We start from the raw sequence: 21,148 nt of genomic DNA on the forward strand, positions 1-21,148 counted from the left end.
GCGAGTATAGCTAATGAATGGAATGTTTTTGTGCACAAAAATTGCACTTTTTTCAGATTAGGGACTGTATATTTGTTTGGGATTGGTGTAAAAGGGCTTTCTTCCTACAGTTTGTGTTGAATGAATGTGAAGAGTCTGAGGTCACAGCAGTAGGAAGTGCAAACATGTTTAGGATTATATATAGTTTTTTATATGAATCAAAAGGAGACTATAAAAACAGGTAACATACTGGTATTAATCAACAGACCTTGGTGTGTGTTTGTGATTCTTTGGATCAGAGTGTGTCACGGTAGGTTGGGAACAGAGCGTGACTCACTGGGGAGGAGAGGGGAAGACAGTGGGGACAAAAATAGACAAAGAGAACTGTTCTCTCCTACAAATTTAAATGGCTCTGGCTCCTCGCAGCCAGCTGGGACTCATGAAATATTGTTTGATTGTTGTAATTCATCACATCTTTTGACACACAGGGATGTGTGTGAGTGTGTTTCTATTTGGGTATGCAGTTGGGGCCTCCTGTGATAACACTAGCAGAGAGACGAGAGAGGAAAAACAAAAGACAGAATAGTTTTACTTTGATATACACGTCTACAGATGTTTATGAACGCTGGCCTTACGTGTCATGTAGGTTTAATTGATGCTATATTGATATAGGTTCTTAAAGAATCCTGGCTCTAATTCTTGTCGTATTATTTGAATAAGAAAACAAAAAAGCCAAAATATGTTGAAAATGAAAACAGCTTATTCTTGGAGCAGATTTAGGCTGACATAAACAGTAGTTAGTCACAATAACTTGGTATTCTGAGTCTTTTACTTAGAGGGTAAAATAATAGAAAATATAATATTATAATATGTCTATCTCACCATGCATAAGTTGAAGGTTTGTTGTTTTGCATTTATTTTCTTCTTAAGCTTTATTCATCATGTTTATGTATGTATGTCTGTTGCAGTTCTTTTCATTACATTTGCAGCAGAAAAAAGTGAAACATGTGAACATATTGTACCTCTCCGCCTGAGTTCTGTGAATAAGACCAGGGGCCCGACGCATAAAACTGTAGATTTATGACTAAAAGTCTGTGAACGCACAAATACAGAAATATGCATATGTATTCTTTCGGTCAGCTTTATAAAGCTGTGCGTATGATTTGGCGCTGTTTTAGAAATCTAAGTCATTGTGACTTAGATTGTGACACACCCTTAATTTTGCATATTTCTGCCGCTCCACCAGTCTTCCAGAAGAAGCGCAATTTTATAGTTAATGTAGTATCAATAATTCACTAATCATAAGATGTATCTGTAAATTATCATAGGCACAGTATTTATGCTGTATCTCAGTCATCATCATCAAATGTCGGGAAGGTAATCAGTAATGATTTAGGTTGTAGCTCTTACATCGAAATGCACTTCACAAAGTACTTAACAACAAACGATCACAAGGGAAAAGCAGAATAAAAATAAAGAATAATAAAAGTGAGGATACATTTGTTTCTAGATATATAGACTTTATTCAAAGACTAACGCTGCATATTAGATTTGGTCTCTCCCCCTATGTTTCCATTTCCACTACCATATCTCATTAAACTCCTTCTAGATAATCACGTTTGTCTAGTCTGAACTACATGTAAGGTAACTGCATGTCCTTCTTTTCTAATTACAGTTTACACGTGGGAAATGGTGAATGCATGGTTTTTGTACATACGTATCTGGCCCCAGGATCTCTCTTTGTAGCTCCCCTTATCTCCTGTAGCTCTGTTTTTACAGTAGCTGATTTTTGGTGCATTATGTCTGTGACTGGGGGAATCAAAAACATAGCATTTTTATACCATGCAGCAGATGCTTTGACATTGAAATTATTCTTAGGCAATGACTATGTTTTGCTGTATCCCTACAGCAATGGTTCCTGTCTGCCATAACTGGCAATGTAGACATAAGCACAGTAGATTCCAAGCAACTATCGACGCCTGATCTTAACAACACAGTTATATTTTTCAAAAATATTTTCCTTTGTGCTTTTCCTTAAAAGACCTGTCAACATATCTTTTATGGTAGTCTGAAGTTTGATGTGTACTGCTATGATTTTTTTCTTAATGGGGTAAGTGAGTTAACTAAGCGTATAGAATGTCACATAGGTGCAACTCAGCATGGAGGGCACGCAAGGAAATGTCCTAGACTGACCACCAGTTCATCACAGGACTAATCAGGACTGAGATTCTGCTCCTCAAGGCCTTCTTACTGTGAGGCACCAGTGGTAAGTGCCCTCTGTCCCCCTTTCATATGTAGAACTGATAGCACGCAGAGTAGTATATACTCAAACGATTGCGTAGGTTATTTGAGGATAGAGATCTTTTAATGAAAGAAAATGGTGAATTCAGTTCTATCTTTTGTTCATATTGGTGGCTGTTATGTCCTTGGTGATCACAGATTGTACAGTCATATTTTAACCATCTTTACAAGTAGTGTTAAATAGTATTACAAGCAGGGGTCTGAGTGTTTCACTACTTTATGTTCATGCAAGTACTTTTCAAAATATGTTTAAAGAAAAGTTTTCATTAAAGTTAAGGTCAGACCATGTTGTTCATGTTTGAAAGAAACATGCATCTTCTACTTATCACATACCTGGAAATGTATTTTGCTAATGCACACACATTAGGGAATCCATTACAAATGGATTTTTAACTTGGGGGGAAAAAAATCAAAAGGATTCTTTCAAACCTCTCCAACCTTTTACTGTTAAAGGTCTAAGAAGAAGGTTCTGCAGTGCCAGATGTAGTTTGGTGTTTTAGTTCTACAAACAGTGTTCAGAAACAGAGAACTCTGAAGGCAGAAATAGTCTAACTGAATTAGCACGAATCAGTGCGGCCAAAGAAAACTGTTTTAGAACCATACATTTATTACCTGGAAAGCTTGAAAGGCACTGTAAGTGTAAAATATACACAATATTGGCTTTTTAGTTCATGAGCATAAAGAAAAAAGGTCTCTTTCGCACAGCTCCTATTCATTTCAGTCTATTCCAGTACATTGCAAATGACTTGATGTAAGCAAAGTACCGTCCAGTTTTCATTCTGAAATGTTATACACATTATGTTATTAATTAGTTATAGCACATATTTATGTTTCAAAAGGCACAGCTTCCTATGTTACCGTGTTCTAAATGTATATTGGGGTTAAGCATGTTCTAAATAGAATGAGTTTGTGTTCACTGTGCTCATGTTCTAAATTTAGTTAAGCAAATGCATACTGACACGCAAATCCATATACATGTTATATGCATGACTGCATATTCCATGTAAAGACCCCCCCCCCCCCCACTAGGAAGCAAGTATCATGTTAAGATGGAATTCTGTGGAACTGAACCCATCCTTTGAAGCAGCAGCAGGTCTTGGTTAACCTCTGCTTACGCTTCATACTGTATGTTATCTTGGAAGACCAGCTAGGGTAACTAGCTAATCTATGTAACTAACTCTAGCTCAGAAAGCAGCTCACAGTTAGCAAGCTCCCTAGCTTGGAAAACTATTGTGACTGACTAGCGCAGGGGTCGGCAACCTGCGGCTCCGGAGGCGCATGCAGCTCTTTAGCCCCTCTCCAGTGGCTCCCTGTGGCTTTGACAAAAAATGATATGGAAATTAATAACAGTTATTTTTTTATATTTTAATTTTCATTTATCATTGTTGTAGGCCATTCTCGCAATGTAAAAATGTGTAGCCTATACACCGAATAAAAAAAATGTTTTAACATTTCGTCAACTAAATGTGGGTTATAAGTTACGGCCTAGCGTCTTCTCCTCTAAATTTTGCCCAACCTCAATAGTGGGGGCTGGTCTTAAATCTCAAATATTGAAAGACATTTCCAGAAAAAGCACACTGCATTTGCTTTAAAGTATCTGGCTGTACTAAGAATTGGATCAAATTCCACTACTGCTGCTATTTTTGTGGCAGCTCAGGTGTGGAAAGCCATTCATGGACACTGAAGACATTGTTGGGAATTTGGTATGGCAGGTTTGGTTATTAGCAAATACAATATTATTTATTAATATTAATATTACTAAAATAATTAATAAGGAAAAACGTGAAAACAGTCTCAAAAGTGCTTGTCCACTTAGAAATGCCAATATTTAAAATACTATATTACACTAATAAGATGGCCAGTAAAGGGTGAATCCGAGCACTGACCATCGCAACCAGCTGTTATTGCAACACATACACCAATCAAGGACGTAGGTTTTGTTTCAACATTAGAGGGGACGCCTATTAAGCGGGGGGAGTGGGAGTATTCCCCCAGAAAAGTTTGAGCTTAAACACTTCATTTCCTGCAATCTGGTGACTTTTTCTGTACCAATTTCTGCTATTTCTGCTTCAATTTATGGTTAATATAATGGAATTTAATTCAGTAAGGAGCTCAGGCATTCTGTATTGCTTTCAGATATGTATTCTCCTGTAGATCAACTTTTCTCATTTAATATCATCCCTTTTATGAGTCAACACACATGTAGGCATTATTTAGTCTTCCCTCCTCTTTTGTGTCTTTTGTTTGGGGAAGTAACCTCTTGTGCATGTGGCACCTATTTAGACCATTTATAAACCCCTGGACTTTAATGGCTCCTGTGTTTGAACTTCCTAAGTTTTTAGCTTATGTTCAAAACCTTCTGCACATTCAAAATCTATCCCACATATCTGTGTTCTCTGAGATTTTGAGAATAAAGTAATATTTTGAGGAAAAAAGTTGTAATATGGGACACAGTTTAGGGACGTGGCTGTGCGCTGCTCTTCATCGGAGGTGGAAAACCAAAACTAACTGAAAGCACTTCTGATCAGGCATAAATCTCACCACAAACCCACACAAATGTTAACTTCGCCACCTCAGATAAAGTGCAGCTCGGTGGGAAGCATCCTGGAGTAGTGAGACAGTCCCAAACAGAGCAAAGGTGTCTCTAAGTGAGACAGCGACACAGAGCTACCGGTCACTGCAGTCCAAACTTTTTACAAGTCTAAATAAATGTAGACTGCCAACTATGTGCAACTAATACACACACACACGAAGCAACCTATTCTATTATGACTTAATTCTCAAAATCTCAGATTACTATTATTTGTGGTCCTAATACGCTGTGTAGTTGACAGACTATAATTCCGCTTAATGGTTTATGTTATTCTCTCACTAATTTACAGCTGACTGTTAACTGTTTGTGTACCAAATACATTGACAGCAAGCATGTGATGCAGGTATGTACAGTGTGTGTGTGTGTGTGTGTGTGTGTGTGTGTGTATGTGTGTATGTGTCTGTGTGAGATGGCGGATGTGAGCACGTGGGTGGCTCGTCACCGATGATCCAAAATGGCGGGCAGGCCCACGAAACTCAATAAAAAGGGTAAGAACCAAATGCGCTCTACTCATCCTCTCCAAGATGGCATGGAGTACAACTAAGTGAGGCCACCACGCTATCTGTGGGTTTGAGATGTGTATGTGTGTGGATGCATGTAAGGCGTGTACGTGTGTGTGTGTGTGTGTGTGTAGGTTAGTAAAGGAAGAGAGAGAGAGTAAAAGGTACACAAAGCATGGCACAGAGGATCCTGCGGCAAGACACAATAACTGTCCCTTTATCACACAGCGAACTTGTATTCGACAGTCGTGTTACTGGACTTTGGTCTTGATAAAGCAGCAATTATGTTTAAACTTAGTGGCCCCCTCCCAGTCATATTTGCTATTATTTATCGCCTGGACTAAAGACCTATTCTTTAGTCTGGGCCTGAAAAGCCCATCTGTGGAAATCAGGGACATGTTTATATCTGATCACGTATGCATTGTTTTAAACTGTGAATTAGAGGCTGCTAGTACTGTCTTATCCCGCTCTAAGTACACACGCGTCCTTAATGCCTCAAAATTCTATACACTGTTCAATTCTCCTGGCAGTGTGTTTCCCGATTCCTCCAACACCAACGATTTGGTAGACCAAACTCAAAGACTAGAAAACAGCCATGGCTAAATGAAGAAATGCAGAAGAGCAGAACGCAGATGGAAGAAATCAGGTCTCCAGGTCCACTTTGTGGCCATGAAAGAGTTACTACGCCTTTATAATAGGATGGTGAAGGATGCAAGAACATGCCATTTCTCTGCCCTTATTTCTGCCCATCAGCACAACCCCAGATTTCTATTTAAGACTGTGGATCAGTTAGTTAACCCAGCCTCTCCTTGTGCCCCTGCTGATTGTGATGCTGATTGTGAAAAGTTTCTTTTGCACTTTGCTGGAAAGGTGGAGTTAATAAGATCTGATATCACCCCAAATCTTGCCTTTTTAGATGTGGATCACCTGCTCAGGGATTCTTTGAGCAATTTTTCTGCTGTTACGCTGCCTGAACTCGTAGACATCATGTCACTTATGAAAGTGTCCTCCAGCCCTCTGGACAAAATCCCAACTAGGTTTTTATTGGAGGTTATGGATTGTATTGTGCCCCTTTTACAAATTATTTTTAACAGCTCGCTGTCTACTGGCTGCGTCCTTGATTACTTTAAAACAGCTTGTGTCCAGCCAGTCCTAAAAAACCTGGGATTGATCCCTCCCTCCTGGATAACTATCGCCGATTCTACAAATTGCCTTTTATTTCGAAGATTCTGGAAAAACTAGTATCCAAGCAGCTTCTTGCTGCTGTGGAAAGCAATAATACCTTTGAAAAGTTCCAATCTGGCTTTCGTCAACACCACAGCACTGAGACAGCCCTTCTCAAATCACCAATGACCTTTTAATGAATGCAGACGCAGGCATGTGTTCAATTCTTGTGCTGTTGGACTTAAGTGCTGCCATTGACACAATTGATCATGGCATTCTTTTAGATAGACTGAGGCACTGGGTGGGCATATCTGGCACTGCACTAGACTGGTTCCATCTTATCTATCCAATAGGAAATTCTGTGTCAGCATTAATAACTTCATGTCATCCTTTTCCCATATCAAGTACGGTGTACCTCAAGGTTCAATTCTGGGACCAATATAGTTCCCCTTATACATGCTTCCTTTGGGTGATGTAATCCGCAGACATGGTATTTCTTTTCATTGTTATGCGGATGACACACAGTTGTACCTCCCTGTCAAGCCCACTGACCTTAGTACTTAGACTGCCTGTCTGACATAAAAAATTGGATGTCGATAAATTTTCTTCAGCTCAACTCAAACAAAACTGAAATCCTTGTTATTGGGCCCCAACACATCACTAAACAAATACTGCCATCTACTGGTAACCTGTCAAAACATATCAAGCCTGTTGCAAGAAATCTTGGTGTCCTGTTTGACAGCAATTTATGTTTTTAGCAACATATCACTAAGCTTGTCCAATCATGTTTTTATCACCTCAGAAACATTGCAAAAATCCGATCTATTTTAAATCTTAGTGATGCAGAAACTGTTGTACATGCTTTTATCTCCTCACGCCTTGATTATTGTAACAGCCTGTTCACTTGTCTTAATCAAAAAACTTTGACACAACTGCAGACTGTACAAAACTCCGCTGCTAGGCTGTTAACCAGGACCAAGAAGTACGGCCACATAACACCTGTTTTAGCCTCTTTACATTGGCTCCCTGTTTGTTTTAGGATTGACTTTATGATCTTATTGATTACTTTTAAGGCTCTTCATGGCCTGGCTCCAGACTATATTTTAGGCCTTGTAATCCCTTATGAACCTTCACGTAGTTTGAGATCTTTGGGCAGGGGTCCCCTGTCTGTTCCTGAGTCCAGGTTGAAAACTAGGGGGGACAGAGCTTTTGCTATCAGGTCCCGAGGCTCTGGAACAACTTGCCTGAAAACATTAGGTTGTTTGAATCAGTGTCTTCGTTTAAGTCTCTTCTCAAAACACATTTTTATCTGAAAACATATCCTGATTTTACCTGAACCGGCTGTTTATTTTATCGTTTATTTTATTGCTTTTGTGTATTTTATGTATTTTATTTCTTTATATTTCATCAGTCACTGTGGTATTTTATTTCTCTTGTTGTGAAGCACTTTGTACTTCATGTTTTGATAAGTGCTCTATAAATAAAGTTTTATTATTATTATTTTATTGGCTCGGCACGGAGTGGCGGAAAAACGAACACAAGTTAAGACCCACGGCGTGGGACCGATACCGATAACGTCCGTGCGTTTGGGTTATCTGGCGGAGTCTTCTCAGGCTCAGATACTGACGGTGGGTAGAAAGCGGAGCTCAGCGGTTATCCTTTCCTCCGTGAAAAAATTTACCAAATATACCAAAAATGATAATTTCTCTCTGTTGATAATAAAGGTTGCCGACCCCTGGACTAGCGTTAGCATGTTCCCGGCTGGTTGGTGTGTAAGTGGTTAGCTTGCCGCCTACAGTAGTTCGCCAACTAGCCTTCCCCACATAATTCGCGAAGATGCACAGATGAATTCTGCTGTGCCCCTTTCTGATGTGACTGGACCTTTAGACAGCACTCTCCACCTCATCAAATACCAATGAGGGAGTATGTTTTGGAAGAATGCTGTTCTTCCTTCAATGCTTCTTATCTCTACTAGAGATAAGAAGCATTGAAGCTGTTCTGGATGCTTGCGGTGGCCCAACAACTCACCATGACATGTTTTTTTCCCCTTTCATTCGTCACCTGTTGTTTTTTATATTTTGAAGTCACAATGTTAGGCTTCATGAAAGTGATCACCGTCTCTCCTGCTTCTACATTGGGACTGATTATACAGCAAAATGTGGTTCTTTGGCTTTGCCACTGAGATATTCCTAATTAAAACTCAAAAATGTACATCATACAATAGGATTTAAGTGACATCCAGATGTAAGAAATAATTCATTTATATGGGCACACACATTTACTTTGATTTCCTCAGTGTATTCTAGTGATTCCCAGCACTGACAATAGCCTGTTCTACCTTTCCTTGGTACTGCAGTTGAGGACCAAAGGCAGTCCTGCTACTGAGCACTATCACTACAGTAAATTAATGGAGATTTATGTCAGATCAGACTAGACCAAAGGCAGTTTTATATGAAAAGAGAAAATAAAGGAGAATAGTGATTAAAAAACTTGAACAAAGGGTTTTTGGGGATTTCAATTAGCTCTGGCTGTTTGATCTGAGTCCCCTCCATGACTGCCAGTCATGAATACTGCAGTGCTCCACACTGGCTGTGAAGAATCCATTAAATATCACTGGTCCTCTGCCGCAGGGGGCTGCTAAAACACCCAGAGAACACACACACACACACACACACACACACACACACACACACACACACACGCATTTCTATTCATACACCCACACACAGTCATTTCACATCCCCCAAAATATACTCACACTAATCTTTGAATAGGCCCAAAAAATACATGCGTCACCACCCACTCAAGTGTAGCCTACACATAAAGACACACACACACACACACATGCATACACACACACTATGGGGGGTGTAAAGGATCACGGAGGACAAGTCACACGTACATATGCTCATGTGATTATTTAAGTCCCATGTGTGTATGTATGTGCATCTGTGTGTGATTAGTACAACTCAGCCATGCAGACGCACGTGCATGTGCACGTGTGACTCCGAACACACAGGCTTTTTTCATTCACCACGCACAAGCTTAACTCAGAGTGAACATACTCAGAGTTGATTGAATAGACTCTGATTATCTGTTCTGGAACCGAAAACTCAGAGTTTTCCATCTCAGGATTCATCAACTCAGAGGTCAGGGTTAGGCTCAGAGTTTGCTTTCTGGAATAGACCCCTGGGTTAAGAGTCACACATGCACGTGTAGTCACAGGATGCGCAGGCAGATGTATGTTCGTATGAACCCTGAGATGGAAAATTCTGAGTTTTCGGTTCCAGAACAGCTAATCAGAGACCACCGTAGTTTCTCCTACACGCTGAAGGTGAGCGGTATTCAGTTGGTTGCAATCTGCAACTTCACCGCTAGATGCCACTAAATCCTACACACTGGTGCTTTAAATCTCCATATATGTAACTTTTTGGACACACTGTATCAATTACTCTTTTTATATTGAACTCTTAAGCAACTTCACCCCCCCCCGATCTGAAATACTGAAAACCAATAACACAATTAAAAAAAAGTAAACTTTGAAATGGTAATTTTTAGTGCTGAAGAATCAGTGGCTCATCCTACTTTTTTCACACTCTTTTGTCCTTTTATCTTGGTTAAAATTATATGGTGTTCAAATTTTACTATCTACATGCCAGCTTTTACCCTGCAACCACTGCCATTAACCAACCCACACGCCATCCTAACACACACCAGGAATTATTTATCATGCTTCACTATCTGTTCCCACACACACACACATCAAAAAGTATTTATTTCACTGTCCTATTCCTCCTCCTCTTCTTTCTGTCCATCTGGTGCCTCTCTGTATTTTTAACCAGCAGAGATAAAAGCTCTCTGCCACCTGCTTTCTGGTTGAACAGGAGCTGCTTGGTACAAAGCATTAAGAGTATCCACACGTTTCACAAAGTCAGATTTATAACTTTAAGACGTTTATAATGCCACCTGGAATTAAATTTAATATCAATTTAATAACCACAATAAAGAGCCCAAAATCTGTCACAAGCAGCCTCTTTTTGATTACACACAGCTGATGAAAATAGTAAAACTAAATGTAAGCATAAGGAAAATGACACTTGGAGATGAAGTGTAGGGACATGATGTCCAATTGTGTATTATAAAGCATCTGCATTTAAAATAAAGCCTGTTCCCAAGTGACCTCATTTCTTAACACAAGCCCAAAAATGAGATGCAGCACTGCTCTGGTCCCATTCACACCTTTTGGTAAAACTACACAATTCGGGAGATTTGTTTAATCTTAGTTGCCTTATTTTCCAACTCTGTGGACTAAATATTACCAAATGTGAAGTGGCTAAATTAATTTGATCATTACTGCATACAATTCTCTAACTTCCTTTTTTTGGAATGGACCAATGGACAGGTTGTATCTAGCCTGGTTCCAGATCTTTGAATTACCGCCAACATCTCTGATTTGTCCAGAGATTCAAACAGGTCTGGAGTTCTGCCCATTGATGGCAAAGTTTAGTAGCTAGGATTAAAATTGTCAACATCATCTTCCTAAAAAGCCTAGCTACATTCATGAAAGATAGCGGTAAAAATTGCGACAAGCGATTGATGCAGTTGTACAGATTGTTGTAAGTCGACAAAAAAAATCTTTAATTGTTCTGAAAAATTTTATGATAACTGCTCACAACGTCTACTGCAAGGTCCCTGTCAGCTGAAATGAGGGCTACGTCATTCACTAATGATTGCTAGGGCAGTTCCCAACAAGGTAGGAATGCAGGGGAGTAATGTCCAAGAATGATAAAACACTCTGATCTTCATACTGTAGACCAGTAATCTAGATAATCAGAGCACAGATCCAACAGAAACATTAAGTAAAGTTGTATTATATCACATTGCTAATTAATGGTGTAATTCTGCTCTGTCATTTGTGTTTTGGCTGGATGATGAGGCCTTTTTGCCTTGATGAAATGATGACGTTCTTCATCTCACCACTGATGTGCAAATTTGCCAAGAAGGTGTATCTTTCATGCCAATAAAGTGCCTTTGAATTTAACTGATAGAGGGGAGAAAGTGGGGAGCAGAAATAGGGGTACAATGAGGGAAAAAGTGATAAAGAAACATTCAGAGGCTACAGGCAGGTATACTAATCAGTCATCTCTCCCTCTCAGGTCATAATCTGTCCATTAGTCTCAGACAGGGAAGCATAACCACTCAATCTAGGCCTTAATGGGACGGTGCTTACATGCTTAGACAGAGCCAGTGAACCTGAGCCACTGAGCAATTGCCTTAGTGGTACAATGACTGAGACTTGAAGTAGGAGCTACGGTACATGTGATGGAGAGAGTCTCTCTATCTCTTTCAATCTCTGATCTTAGTGTGTAAATGATGATAGACGTTGGTATATAGATTTTGATTGGTAGTTTATCTCAAGCATGATGAATTAATTCTGTACGGTGTGCTTTTTCTTATTGTAAATCCACAACTTGTGCGGTACAGAGCAAGTCAAATACTGTATTGATTATCTATATGCATAAACCCTCACTCTCAACTCCTGTACTTGTGAATTTTTCTTGGTGCATAATAAAAGTAACATTTAACATTTTGTTTATTCTGAGTTTGCAAGTGAAAACAGCATGCAGGCTAAATGTGTCAAAGCCTCTGTTGTGTATCCTCTTTCAAAGGTCACCTTAATATTCAAGGACATCTTGCAAAGAGTCTTTGCACGCTCTGAGACTGTGACTGAATAAGCTGATTTTGGTTCAGAAGGCCTGAGAGGTTGTGCAGCATGCTAACACCTGAATGTAATGTAAATTACACAAGGTTCAATTCAGAACTTGACTAAAGTGCTGCGTTCTTCTTACTATGCAAGTTGCACACTTTGGGTGATAAATATGTAATCACTTTATGTAAATAATACATTGAGGACAACTTTCCTAAATTTACCGTGTACCTGTACTGCCTGTATTGTAATGTTGCTTAAAAATTATTTGTTACAATACCTGTACATCATACTTTGCTGACTCTAGCCACATTGGTGCCCCTTCGCATATACAGTACCCCAAATTTCACTGTAGGCTTACTGTACCTGAAATATTAACATAGCTTACAGCACCCCAAATTTATTATACTGTATATTGCCCTAAATATGCTTTCAAGGGCAGATGAAATAGATTTATATTAATATTTTAGAAGACATTTACGTCTGTGCAGTTAAGGCTTTGTCTACATTAAGTTGTAGCACAGAAATTTTGTTTCCATTATTACGGTCTGCTGACTATATACTATATTTTCTTTATTTAATGAATTAAATATTTATCATGTTGCATCACGCCTACATATCTACGTGTATTATAATTAAAAATGTGGAGCTCCAGGCGAGACTTTGGTCAGACTGACGTGCTACACCATAATCTTTGTAATATTATTTACAGAGACAAAATGAGTCCCACAGTGAGCAAGCACTTGGCGACAGTGGCAAGGAAAAACTTCCTTAAGAGGCAGAAACCTCGAATAAAACCAGACTCAGTCGAATTAAGAGAGAGAGAAAGAGAGAGAGAGAGAGCGAGAGAGAGAGAGAGAGAATACAGCAGCACAATGCAAATTCCACACAGATTTGAAAATAATAATAATGTAATGGTAGTGTAATATTAATAAAATAATAATATCAATTATAATGATAGGAATAATAATGATGATGACAGTAATAAGACTATTAATAATAATTGTAGTAGCGGTTGTGGAACAGAATAGAAGGTGCCTTGCAATCATAGATCCAGACTCTGCAGCTCTGGAGGCAGAAATACCTGCTGAAAGTGACAGGAGGAGAGAGGAGAGAGATAAGAAAGCACAAAACTACAGGAGAGAAAAGATGTCAAGTTAGTAACATGCATTAATGGGATAAGAATGCATACAGATGGAGAGGGAAAGGAGGAGAGAGGTGCATCATGGGAAGTCTCCCAGCAGTCTAGGCCTATAGCAGCATAACTAAGGTATGGTTCAGGACTCACTTGAGCCAGCCCTAACTATAAGCTTTATCAGAGGAAAGTCTCATGCCTACTCTTAAATGTGGACATGGTGTCTGTGTCCCGAACCCAAATTGGGATCTGATTCCACAGGAGAGGAGCTTGATAGCTGTGAGCTCTGGCTCCCATTCTTCTAGTTTTTCAGCATCATTTTGAGACAGGATGTGCCTTATTTTTGCAATGTTACGTAGGTGAAAGAAGGCAGTCCTTGAAGTTTGTTTCATGTGGGAGTTAAAGGACAAATCCTGATCAAAGACAACTCTGAGGTTCCTTACGGTGGTGCTGGAGGCCAGGGCAATGCCATTTAGAGTAACTATATCTTTAAATAATGTGTCTCGGAGGTGTTTGGGGCCAAGTACAATAACTTCAGTTTTATAAGGTGAATAGAATTGGTCCAAGCACAGAACCTTAAAGAACTCTGTGACTTGGCGTGCATGCAGGATTCATCGTTAACTTGTACAAACTGAGATCAATCTGATAGATAGGATTTAAACCAGTTTAATGCCAATTAAATGTTCCGGTCTCTGTAATAGGATGTGATGGTCAATGGTGTCAAATGCAGCACTAAGATCTAACAAGACAAGTACAGAGACCATTGTCTGATGCAATTAGAAGGTTATTTTTAATTTTCACCAGTGTTGTCTTAGTGCTATGATGCACTCTAAATGCTGACTGATATAGATATAGGTCTATAGTTGGCTAAATCCCCTGGATCACGATTGGGCTTTTTAAGAAGAGGTTTAATTACAGCTACTTTAAAAGACTGTGGTACATAGCCTGTTAATAAAGACAGATTGATCATATCTAATATCCCCTAATATCCCCTCTTAGACCCCATCCCCGCTAGGGGAAAAAATCAAAATGACAAGTTTGATGTGCACATAACCACAGAGGTTCCTGTCGTTATTTTACAACAGTCTGGTACTGGTTGCACAAAATCTAACCAGTCTATCTGCTGTGCGTAGTTGTGACTTGACAGTGTGCATCATACGTCCAGTTAGAAACTGTAGATGGAACAGATACCTGCTGCCTTCAGGTGGCTGTAAAAAGAGTCATCAGAGTAAAGGTAAGGCCTTTAGTATAGGCTGACTGAAAGTCCGAACCAATGTCCGAACCAAGATTTGCGTTTTTGTTACATTGTATACATTTGATCCGGTTAGTTTTGGTCGCACATTGCAATTATGCAAGCACACTAAAGAACTATACATGACATTCCTAGATCCTGTCGTCGTCACCTAAGTGAGCTGCGTCTTCCTATACTTGCAATTCATTGGTTTCTAGACAGACATTTGTCTGACGTCAGCATGTTGTAAATTCAGCAGGTAACCTTCTATCGCAGTTTTAATGAATGAGAAAAATGAATGAACAGATTCATTTCTTTGCCACTATAATAATATTATTTTTGCATTACTACCAGACCGGACCAAATGACGATAGCCTGCCAGAACTTTCTATAATTGATCAAAAAGTGCAAACCATCCAAAAAAATTGTTTTCACACTAGAAACGAACTGAAATATGGTTCAATTTGATCCGGACTGAGACCACCTCTTTTTGTCAGACCAAGTTTCAACTGTTTGGTCTGGACCATGGTATGGGGGAGGTTTCACACCTGAAAAGTTTGAAAGTCCAGACCAAACGATGTAGGTGTGAAAGGACCCTTAGATGGCAGAGCTGGTAAGAATCACTCAATAATCTTTATCCTGCCTTGGTGGCATTAATGTTGGTTTAAAAACATAGAATGAAACATGAAGAAAGTGGTATGTGTGATTTCAGAGAAGTTGTCGACCTACTCTGAGCAGGTGGGCAGCGGACCGTGCAAGACCAACAATGCAGTATGTGGTTGGATTGGCATCGCCACACCCTGTACCGTCCACCTACTGTGGTGTACGGGGAGTCACCAAGATACCAAACCACTACAGGCGAGGAGATAACCTCAGTGCAACAACAAAATAGTGCCCAGAGATTCAATTTCAAGTGGATTTCCAAGTGAGAATATTTAAATGGTTGATGAAGACACCAAGCTATGTAACCTAATCCTTGTGTAACATTACATGCTGGGCATAGAGGGGTGCAGATGCTAAGTACATACCTGTTGCCATATGATGACTACAGGTATTAAATTAACTGAAGCGAGGTAATACTCTACATAACTGAAAGTTGTGGTAGTTGTGATTTTGGAGAGGTCTGAGTGAGCATCACTGACAACAAGCCATGAAAGTTACAACAGGCCTAAGCAGTCAGACATGTACATGAAAATAATCCATTGACAACATAGGTGACACTTCTGCCTCCACAAACTGATCATATTGCTGTGTTGTTTTTATGATTCTAGTTTTATGATTTTCATCTCTAGCAGTTAGCACTGTTGCCTCACAGCAAATAGGTCCTGGGTTCAAACTCACCTTTCTATGTGGAATTTTCAGTTTCTCCCTGTTTCTGTGTGGGTTTCCTACCATGGCCAATTTAGGTGAGGTGAATTGGTGACTCTAAATTGCTTGTAGGGATTTTCTATGTGTGTGAGCCCTGTGATAGACTAGCAACCTATCTAGTGTGTATCCTGCTTATTACCCAATGAAGGCTGGGATAGCATACCGCATCTGTACACAGGATTAACAGTTTAGACATACCGATTCCACTGCTTGCAAGTTATTATGGCCTTTTACATAACATGTTCATGTTTTTTCCAGGTATACCTTTCCAGGTGTGGATGGCATCACATGATGTGATTCCATCAAAAATATCACCAATCATATAATCTCGGAAACCATCGGCTTTCATCTGACGACGATTTAGTCTGTGGGGGCAACGGCCAATGTTTCAGGTCGTCCGGTGTAGCCATTGGATATCTGATAACGGATATTTGGGGCAAGATTTTCTCTTCCGTGGGCCAGTCATTGTTTACAGTCAGATTAGCAATCACAGGACCCATCAGCTATTGTCTAATGACGATTTAAATGCAGATTAAAAAAAGTGAATAAAAAGCTAATCTCTAGGGTTTCGAGATTGATAAAAAGCTAAATCGTCATCAGACAATAGCCGATGGGTTCCAAGATTGCATTTCGGCCAATGTGTTCCGCCTCTTTTGCTCTCCACACGGACTGTTTACCTGCATGCAATCAAAGCCCGCTCAAACGTGATTGGTCAATACTGCTCGGACTACAAATGGAAACCAGAATGCTTCCGATGCCAAAATCTTGTCCCTTGCCTACAGATTCTGCATTCATATGCAGATATCTGTTAATAGAGATCACTAATCATCTGGCAAGAAATCAACTTAAAGAGTTACAGATTTCAATTTCTATACAAATAATTGATTTAATAGACAGAATGCAATGCAGACACAAGGCATTGAGTTCTAAGCAAGACCCAAGGACACTAAAGTAGAAAAATAGAAGGAAAACAAGGAGAGAGGAAACAGAGGGCTGAGAGAATGGCAGAAAAAAGATTGAGATATTTAACAAAAAGAGAGCAGAAGAAGAGTCTCTCTGTATGGGCTGTGAAGGTCCGAAGTTATAGGAGAAAGAGGGACGATGTTGAACACAGGAATCAAGGTCACTGTGGTGTGGAACATGCTATGAGAAGAGAGATCGATATGTTCAGCTTAACACATGAACCAACACTAAATCATTCTTAGGGGAGAGAAAGTCTAGTGAAAATGCTTTGCACGTGCGTGTGTGTGTACATGTCAGAACATTCTTCGAAAGTGTTTTTTGCATGTCATGGAGGTATATGCACACTTGTGGGTTCCTTGTTTGTGTGTGCACAAATTGTCATTTTGCTTTCTATTTGTGTGTGAGTGTTCATGTTTGTTGGAGAGGGTATAAGGGATTGATGCTCAAGCTGGCAGGCTGGACAGTGTAGATGAGTTATACCTCTGCATAAAAGGCCAAACCAGCAGCCACTGAACAAACACACATACACACACCATGCTCTGCACATTGCAGTGTTCTGTCTAGAATCAGAGACTGTTGTTGTTTGCTGCACAGTGCAGAATCAAATATCACTGTCACTTATACTGCAAATTTTAGTGCAGATGTTCTCTAAGCACTGCTTAGGTTACAAGCTTGCAAAACCACAGGTGCAGTTAACCATGACCCCTAACTCCTTTGTCTTAGTTCCCCCATCATTGTCCACACTTTTTAATCAAACCTTTTTAACAGGTATAATTCCAGCTTAATGGAAAAGTGCCATAGTCTTACAGTTACATAAGAGTGGTGATATCAGTGACCTTGGTTAATTTACAATTACATGCTTTTACTGACTCATTAAATTTAGTACAGCCACAGCAGTTTTCACGTAGATGACAGCATAATAACAGCTGCAGTTTCAGTAATCGATGACATTGTCGCCGCTCTGGATAACAATTTTGTGCTGCTGTCTTTATTGACCTCTCAAAAGCATTTGATACTGTCAAATCATAAAATCCTACTTAATAAACTACAATACTACAGTCTTTAAGTCTAGATAGTGTTGCACTCAGTTGGTTCCATGCCTATTTTACAGGGAGAACTCAGATTGTTGTGGCTGATGGTGCTGAGTCAAGCCCTTTTACCATCAGTAATGGGGTGCCACAGAGGTCTATTCTTGGTCCATTACTATTTAAACTATACATAAATAACATTATTCTTCCTAATCAGTACTTCAATGTCCATTTTTATGCAGATGATAAAATTGTATGTGTCCCAGTCTCCTCCTCAACTCAGGCTCTAACTCATCTTCAGTCTGCCTTTGATGATCCAATTATCACTTCTTAATTATAGACTGCAGATAAGACCGAGCACATGGTATTCTCCACATCCACCACTGTCTCTGACTATCATGCCATTAAAACTTTAAATGGAACCCATATCACTCTTTCTGAGTCTTACAAATACTGAGGAATCTGGCTTGATAGCAGACAGTAATTCAAGTTTCATATTCAACATTTAACTCAAAATATAAAAATCAAACTAGGCTTTCTGTATAAAATCAAAGGCTGTCTGTCTTTTCTTAAATGTTAAATTATTGATCAATCCATAAAAAAGGGATTTTCTTAAGTCTGCACTTGATTACAGGAATATTCTGTACTGTCACACTGCCCCATCATCTGCAACTAAACCCTGTTTATCATAGTGCTTTACGCTTCACTAATGTCAAATTTCATACTGATCATTGCTCTCTATATCACAAAGTTGGATGGACTTCCTTACTGACAAGAAAAAATAATCATCTCATGATATTTGTCTATAAAGCTCTACTGTTAAAGCTGACAAACTACCTCACATCTAATTTAAATCTTGTCACTATAGTACAAAAACCAATAACTTTGTAATCTTAGATAACTCCATATGTACGCAGTAATCTTGGCAGAACTAGTTTCAGGTACTATGCACCTTGTAAATGGAATGAACTGCAAACTGCCCTGAATCTAAATGATGCATTATCTGATTATTTTTAGACTCTTGTAATTGTTTTTACTAGTTCTACATTGATGGAGTTGTCTGGTCTTAGTTGTGGTTTTGTATGCTGGTTGTGTGGTTGTCTGAAAGTTTCTTGTTCTCAGGTCTCTCTTGATAAAGAGATCTCAACAAGACTACCTGATAAAATAAAGTTTATAACACTGCATGTTATCATCGCCACCATCGTTACCTTTGAGTTTGTTTTGAACATCCAGGGCAATGTCCAGAGGGTAGAATGGCAACACAGGATCATTGACCAAGCGGAGAATGGCTTCTGCTGTCATCTGTAGAAACACAGCCAAAAGAGATTTAAATTAAGTTAGTTTTTATTTTATTTTCTTCACTACTGCATTCATGTATCATGTCATTCCAATGTAAGCACAAAACAGAAAGTCTGATTAAGTTGTGGGTATGACCCGTTTAAGTACCTAAGTTTAAATTTTTTTTCCATTTCTGGACTCATGTCTCAAGATAGTTAGCCTCTGTAGATGATTTTTGCCATTTCATTTTACAACCAAATGCATGCATATTAATTGAGCATATTAATATATTAATGCATATTAAGAGTCGACTTAATGGTCATTCTTGACTTTAGAAATAGTTGACAACATAATCTTGACTCAAGGTCTACTTACTAGCTTTTTCCTGAGCTGTCAGTAATGACAACTGAGAAAACTCAGATGATGAAGACCGAGAGATATGGCTGAAAGCTCCAGAAGGCTAGTGAGTAGACCGGGGATGGTATATATAAAACTTAAAAAAATTGTCTTTATTGTCCTTAATTTTAATTTACTGGTAAAAAAAAAAAGTCTTAAGTAAAAAGGTCTTAGAAGCTTTGTATAAAGAAGCTAAGGCAACTTTTAGCAAAGTTTAAGTGTGATTCCTAAGTGCTGACTGCAGTGTTGTAAAATATGGATTACAATGTCTAGCCACAATGCTCTTCCTCAAGCACTAGATCAGCTAATAGCAGGCCTCCAAAGGTGAGGCAGGTGAGATGTTATGGCGGTATTAAAGCTTCATGCACACCTTGTCATGATTAAGACTACCCATTATTCATTGTATCAAACATTTGCATGGTTCAATATATTGAAAGATGCAACGTGAAACCTTATAAAAGACATTTCCCCTACAGTTATGCCATTATCAATACGCTGTTTGGGATATTATTCATAAAATCTTAATTGTCTAAAAGAAGGTTATAGTACCCATCTGAAATGAGAACCATCTGTAGAGGTCCAATACAATGTTTGTATAGCAATAAAAATATATATTTAATTGTTTCCAAAACACAGAACCCAGCGGTCGATCTAAAGATGAAACATTTCCATAGAAAGTTTACTGGCAGTTTATATATTTTGAATTATCTGAATTAGTCATTTCTATATTTTGTTATTTATTGTCTTTCAAACTCACCAGAATTCTTGTATTTCACAGCTCAGCTAATATAATATGTCTTGCAGATTTTATTATTGATATAAATAAACAATGCTGTAAATGCTCCAGAGTTAGCCAAAAATGTTATTTTTCATCTGTAGTCCATGGAAAGACGTTATTAATTTGGGAGCTGAGACCAAGTGTTAACGCTAATGAATGTTTCTGTATGGGGCAAAATTACATAATTTTAAGAATTTTGATGCACCAAAATTTTCCTCTGAGTGGCTTTATAGAGACTTTTAGTCAAACTTAAAGTCAACACTATGAAACAGACTACCTAGTTAATTTAGACTTTCTACTCTAAAAAAACCTCTTCCACAGAAAAATCTATTTTGTATTTGTTTTTTTGTGCTTTTTAGATGGTATTTTTTCTTATGCCTTTTTATCTGCTTTGCCTTTGTCTGTCTTTGTCTTTTATTACTGCTTGAGTCTGTTCTTATTTGAGGTTTTTCTGAATGTCTTTAATTTATAGATTTTTGCAAACTAGTTTAAAAAATATTCATTCATTAGCTTTTGCATAACTTTACATTTTCCTACTTTTCCTACTTTCCCAACACTTTGTCATTTTGCACTATATAACAGTGAGAGTATGAGAATACAAAATGTATTTTTTGTTACTATTAATATTTTTCTTATTCATGATTATTCACCACACCTCTTTACAGGTTGGTTCTTCTCTTCCTTTAAGATCTGGTACATTGTTGTGTTGATATCAAAACTGTACAAT

At 38.7% G+C, this 21,148-nt stretch overlaps 1 protein-coding gene across 1 annotated transcript in view; it reads right to left on the reverse strand.

Moving 5' to 3' along the window:
- LOC122877905 (inactive N-acetylated-alpha-linked acidic dipeptidase-like protein 2) overlaps nucleotides 1–21,148 on the reverse strand; it is a 586,509-nt gene that overhangs the window by 20,787 nt on the left and 544,574 nt on the right. The window contains exon 16 of the mRNA XM_044200096.1: nucleotides 19,178–19,271. Within this exon, the coding sequence (XP_044056031.1) occupies nucleotides 19,178–19,271 (94 nt within the window). The remainder of the gene's footprint in view (nucleotides 1–19,177; nucleotides 19,272–21,148) is intronic.

This window comes from Siniperca chuatsi, linkage group LG6 (genome assembly GCF_020085105.1).
Source record: "Siniperca chuatsi isolate FFG_IHB_CAS linkage group LG6, ASM2008510v1, whole genome shotgun sequence".
Lineage (NCBI taxonomy): Eukaryota > Metazoa > Chordata > Actinopteri > Centrarchiformes > Sinipercidae > Siniperca > Siniperca chuatsi.